This window comes from Protobothrops mucrosquamatus, unplaced genomic scaffold (genome assembly GCF_001527695.2).
Source record: "Protobothrops mucrosquamatus isolate PMUCROS unplaced genomic scaffold, P.Mucros_1.0 scaffold268, whole genome shotgun sequence".
NCBI lineage: Eukaryota > Metazoa > Chordata > Lepidosauria > Squamata > Viperidae > Protobothrops > Protobothrops mucrosquamatus.
In genome coordinates this window covers 358,082-363,812 of record NW_015386613.1, presented here as the reverse complement: position 1 = coordinate 363,812, position 5,731 = coordinate 358,082, and the positions used below count along the sequence as shown (strand labels likewise).

Genomic DNA, 5,731 nt, shown 5'->3' with positions numbered 1-5,731 from the left:
TAGATGCGTTCTCACACTTTTAAGAAAGGCATCTACTGAAAAGAGACCACCTAGCCCTTTGCAACAACAGCAGTGAGTTTGATTAATCTGATCATGCCAAAAGCTATAAAACCAGTATACTTTTGCAGCCCCTCTCGGCAGGTGACATGTTTTGATGTGGCTGAGCAGGTGTCTCCTTCTGTTTATTTCACCTCTCCTTGAAGAAATTCTCCAATAGGCCACAATTTTAGTTGCGCCTCAGATGTGTGATAGCTGCAGGTCCATAGGCAAAGAAAACTGCCTTATCTTATTTCAATATTTTGCATCTCATATTCTCTTCCATTCTAAAAACTGATTAGTTTGCTTTGGTAAAGACAAAAAGCTAGGAAAGCCAGTTTTAGGAAGCTTTGTGGCTGGTTTTAAAACGTTCTTAAGATAAACCTCTTCCCCCAGAACATATTTTCTGCAAGAAAAACTATTTAATTTGTTTAAAAAAAAAATATTTAAAATTATTACTTTTAATTACTTTAAATAAAAATGACCTGTAAAAATCCACAGAAACATGCTAACAACATTGCAAGTTTTTACTTAAGGGGCTTAAATATGCAAAATCCTTTTAAAATATGAAATAATGAAAACAGCTTGACCAAGTAGTCAAATCTTTATAAAGGAATGGATTTTTTTTCTTTCTTTTTTTTGGATAAATGAAAAATGAAATGTTTCAACTCATGTCCCAAATACAGGCAGGTTAAGAAAGGCAATTCCCAGTCAAATCTTATTAAGGAACGCCTCGTAGGGGTTGTAAAGCATGTTCTTTCTTATTCATCCAGTTTTGTACTACATTGGGGCTACAGAGGAAGGTGTGTGTTTTATATTGATATAATCAGTTAAAAGGAACTGGTTTAATTTGATCCCCAGGGCCGCTTTTATATTGCAAATACTTTCAACCAAGGCTGTCCATCGAAACTGCCATAAAGAAATTCCCTTTTTAACTCCAAAAAGAAACGAACTGGGAAAGGGAGGTTCACAGTAGCCGAGAATGTCAAAAAGAGAAATTAAAAGGGGAGGCCCCTCCCTGTCCCTGTCCCCCCCCCCAAAAGAAAGCAAAACCTGGTCTTCCTGTTCAATTGTGCTATATTATTTTTTTTTAAGCCAAACTAAGGAAAACAATGAATAAACTGAGCGAAGAGACTGCTAGGAGCTGAAGCAAGACTTGTCTCTACATCAGGGTGGGGCAGCCACAGTGCTTGAGCCACTTGTGGACTTCAACTCCCAGAATTCCTGAGCCAGGAATTCTGGGAGTTGAAGTCCTCAGGCCATCAAGGGGGCTGTGGTTGCCCCCCTCTGCTCTTAAGTGAAGGATCCTCTGCTGCTTTTGAACCTTTGAATGTTCTTGCTTTGTTTTTTGTAACTTTTAAACTTTGTAACTGTCTTCTTCTTTTTTAAAAAATCCAAATAATAACGTTCATAAATGTCTGTATGATGGTGCTTTGCAAGGATATATGATTGATGGCCAACATTTGGCCAGCCCAGTTCACTCGAATCGCTAATGTTTGTACTGTAAAATAAAGAATGTTTTACTTGCAAGCTGTACATAACTCTTGTACAAAGTTCCTCATCCTTTTTTTTTCATTTATTATTACTATAAATGGAGTTGTAATAAATAAATCGATTTTTTTTAAATAATAAATTGGGTCCGAAAGTCTATTTAGTGCATGGATGGCTTAGATCAGGGGTCTTCAAACTTGGCCCTTTTATGACTTGTGGGTTATTCTATTCTATTCTATTCTATTCTAAATTATATTCTATTCTTGGGATGTTGTGTTGTACTCTGGGTTATCTTTTAGGCTTGGAACATTTTGCTCAGTAACATCATTGCAGGAGATAGAAAAGTCAGGTTTGTGTGTGACAAGGGTTCGATATATCTTTCTACCATGTCAGTTATACATGATTAATGGGAAGGACTTTGGATTGCAGTTTTAGTTATATGTGAATAATAATATTAAATTTGTATTACATTTCGTAATATAAAATACAAATGAAAATAAAAATAGGGAAATGAGGAAGGGAAAAAGTGTAGGGTGGGAGGAGGAGAAGGAAAAAGCACTTCTAATTTTTTTCAGCACAATGGAATAAAAATAGCAAGGTACGGTTTTACAGCAGGTGGCAGCACCAAAGCCAAATGCAGAGGTGCCTGGGCATCTGGAGAGGCCAGCCAGAAAGAAAGAAAGAAAGAAAAAGAAACAGCCATTTCCATCTTGCTACCCAAAAAACTGCATGGATGCAATCACCACGAGGGGCTGAGCTCAGCTGAGCAGCCTTCGTCTCTTTATTCAGAAATGAATAAGCTGACTTTGGGGTTATTTTAAGGAAGTAACCATGTATTAAAGAAGACAATTGAGCCCCGCGGCTTAAAACAGGAAGCAGCACGTGCTCAGAAAATGCAAACTGCAGAAAAAAAGAGTCGGATATACTGAAAGCCTTAAGGCAGCCCATGGTGGGGTGATTTTAAAAGGCAGAGTGGAAAAGGGGGATGGGGGTCAACCTATTTTCCAAAGCACCTTAAAGGCAGGACAAGAAGCAACGGATGGAATCTAATTGCCTTCAGAGGTTGTGGGTGCCCCATCACTGGAGGTTTTAAAGAAGAGACTGGCCAGCACTTTTGTCTAGAATGGTATAGGGCAATGATGGCGAAACTTTTAGAGACCGAGTGCCCAAACTGCAACCCAAAACCCACTTATGCCGGGTGGCCGTGGCCCATTGGGTGGGCGTGGCTACGGTGGTAACGGCAGACTGGGTGGGACTAAAAAGTTCAATCAATCCCAACTTTGCAAGATCTTTTTTTTCCCCCGTGAGAAGTTGAAATTGACTGATTGAACCTTTTTTTTTTTTTTTTGCACATGGCGGTGGAGGCCTAAAGCAAAAAGGTTTTATAAAATCCAGCTGAAGGCCTAGGACTGGGGCGACGGCACGCGTGCCCACAGAGAGGGCTCTGAGCGCCGCCTCTGGCACCCGTGCCATAGGTTCGCCACCACTGCTATAGGGTCTCCTGCTTGAGCAGGGGGCTGGACTAGAAGACCTCCAAGGTCCCTTCCAACTCTGTTATTCTTCCCTCCTTCTCCAGGTGCACACAGCATTCAGCCCCTCCTGGATGCTCTCTATAACAAGAGATTCAGGTCTACTTTCAAACGATATGGGAGTGAGACGAAGCACGGGCCAGAGGTTTGAAGTGGCATTGGTCATTGACACTTGCTGTTCAACAATATTTTTCTTGAAGCCTTTTTTTTTTAAAATGTGGTTATTGGCAAAAATGGCATGATCTCCTCTGGGAGATCAATACTTAAAAGCCCTGCAATACTTCCAACTATGTTCCTCTTTCTTAATACCAAACCACTGAATTACTGTTTTTTCCATGGAACCGCACTCTTGAGTCGGCCTTTGCAGGGTTCTTCCACAGTTTCAGAACTGCAAGATTTACCACCTGATCAAACCCCCATTTTATGATCTAAAAAAATGAAAAACACTTCTACCCATTCTGAGAATGCGAACTGAACTGGGGCTGAGGATGTGGCCTCTGTGATACCGTTGCTTTTTCTGGCTTTTTTTTTTATTTTGGTGGTTTCTGATAAAATGCCCGTTACCGCCGTGTGCTACCACAAGTGATTCCTTCAGGTGTGGTTTTCTGTCTTGCATCTCTGAGCAATAAGACTCCACCTTCAGAGCCAAACTCGGCGTAAGCGGAGACAACTTCAGTCGATTTGTTGCTTTGAATTCCGTTTGCATTTTTTTTTAATCTTAAAAATCTGATCGGTTTCTCATATAAGCGACACAATATTGGAGGTAATTGGATGTGGTGGTGAAGGTGGTGGACTAGGACTGGAGGGACCTGGGTTCTAGTTCCCCCTCAGCCACAGAGTCTTGGGGGGGGGGTTGGTGGGCAGTCCCTCCGTCTTAGTTCGTGTGGTCTAGTGGAGAAGTTGTTGGACTCACGGCAGGAGAGGCAGGTTCTACTCCTTCCTTTCCCTATAGCAGTGTTTCTCAACCTTGACAATTTTAAGGCATGTGGACTTCAACTCCCAGAATTCCACAGCCAGCAACGCTGGCTGTGGAATTCTGGGAGTTGAAGTCCACATGCCTTAAAATTGTCAAGGTTAAGAAACACTGGCCTAAAGCCAGTTGGGTGACCTTGGGTCAATGTGTTCCTCTCAGCCCTAGTGAACATCAGTCCCTGGGACAACCTGGTGGAGAAACAAAACATCCCAAAATGACAGCTTTTGTTGTTGGTACTTAGACACGGCCAGGGGACTCGAGGCTCAAAAAAACAACACTGTTGATCATTAGCGTGTGACTCTTCAAAAATCTAATTACTAAGACAACGGTCTCACTTCAAGACCAAGAAAGCAATCTTCATCCCTAAGAGAGGTTGAAGAGGGGGACACCATGATTCCAGGCTTGTTTGCGAGCTTTTAAGATACCAAGGAAGGAGGGAAGAACAGAGTGCTCACTCCACAGAGCAACTAAACAAGAAAATGCAGAGAAGGAAGGGGTGGGTGGGCGTCACTTGTTTTATTGTTCTATTAATTACGCGCATCTGAATCAATTGTCGTGACTTACGCTAATTTGGTCTCTTAGGATCAATCACTTTCAGATCCAGATTCAGGTCTGTCATCCCTAAACACACCTTCTTGGGCCAAAGTCATGGTGTCGTTTTCTATTTACACTTGTAGCAAACCTCCCAAGGAAAGGCAGCGGGAGATCTGTTCAACGAAAAAAGCCAGCATCTAAAGACAGTTAAGCCAAAGCAGCAATTTATGAGCAATATTGACAAGGCCCCCAGGGGGAAAGGCAAGCAGGTCACAAAAAAAGTCAAGATGTAGCCGCCATCTTGTCTTTTGGGGATACCGTCCTTCAGACACCTTCAGGAAAGGGAGATCCTGGCAGCCCAACGTTGGTCTTCACACTCCTGGCAACCGCTTCTCTTTTCCTGAAGCGGTCATGCAGACTGAAGAAGCAAGGATGAGTTGCCTGCTTAACTTGAAGCCAAAGTTGCAAAAAATAAGTAGTTTCATTCCCTCAGGAGACTTCCGATCCCTCCAGGAAGAAGGAGGCACGGCTCCTTCATCTCTTGCTCAGGCTGAGCAGGACTAAGACAGCGTCAGCCATTGCAGGCCCTGCCCTCGTCCCATGACATCCGGTGGCTGCCCTTGCTGGTCTTTCAAAAGTTTCCATGTGGCCCACCCTCTCCCCATATTGGAGGCAATCAGGAGAGTGACCAAGTTTTTCCTTTTTCCCTCTCACATCCCAATCACTTTCTCCATATTAACCAGCGCTCTTGAAGGAGAAGATCTCGTTTCCTCATTCAACTTCTTCCTGGTCTGGAAATCCTAAGGCTTTCACCTGGAAGAAAAGGAGAAAGGGGGTGGGTGGGAGTTATGGGTGTTTCCAGGTTTCTTGCAAGCTCTGAGCCTGACCAGCGTTTCTTAGCTGAGAAACAGGTTGTCATGGATGGTCTTTGAGAACTTCCCTCTTCCTTATGCCAGCCTTTGGGGCGTGAAAGAAATTACCAACTTCCAAGCAAACAAACCGACATGGCTGGTTTGTAGGCTGTCTGGTCAGCCACACGTGCAGAAAACACATCAACACAACGTTTCTGGAACTCAGTTAGAAACTGCTGAGGGGTGACATGATAGCAGGGTTCCAATATCTCAGGGGCTGCCCCAAAGAAGAGGAAGTCAAGCTATTTTCCAAAGCC

General features: G+C 43.1%; 1 protein-coding gene across 1 annotated transcript in view; it reads right to left on the bottom strand.

Moving 5' to 3' along the window:
* Nucleotides 1–4,559: 4,559 nt before the first annotated feature.
* The window catches only part of BCL2L14 (BCL2 like 14), an 8,135-nt gene continuing 6,963 nt past the window's right edge, over nucleotides 4,560–5,731 (bottom strand). Inside the window, exon 5 of the mRNA XM_015814624.2 lies at nucleotides 4,560–5,376. Within this exon, the coding sequence (XP_015670110.1) occupies nucleotides 5,335–5,376 (42 nt within the window). The 3' untranslated portion in view covers nucleotides 4,560–5,334. The remainder of the gene's footprint in view (nucleotides 5,377–5,731) is intronic.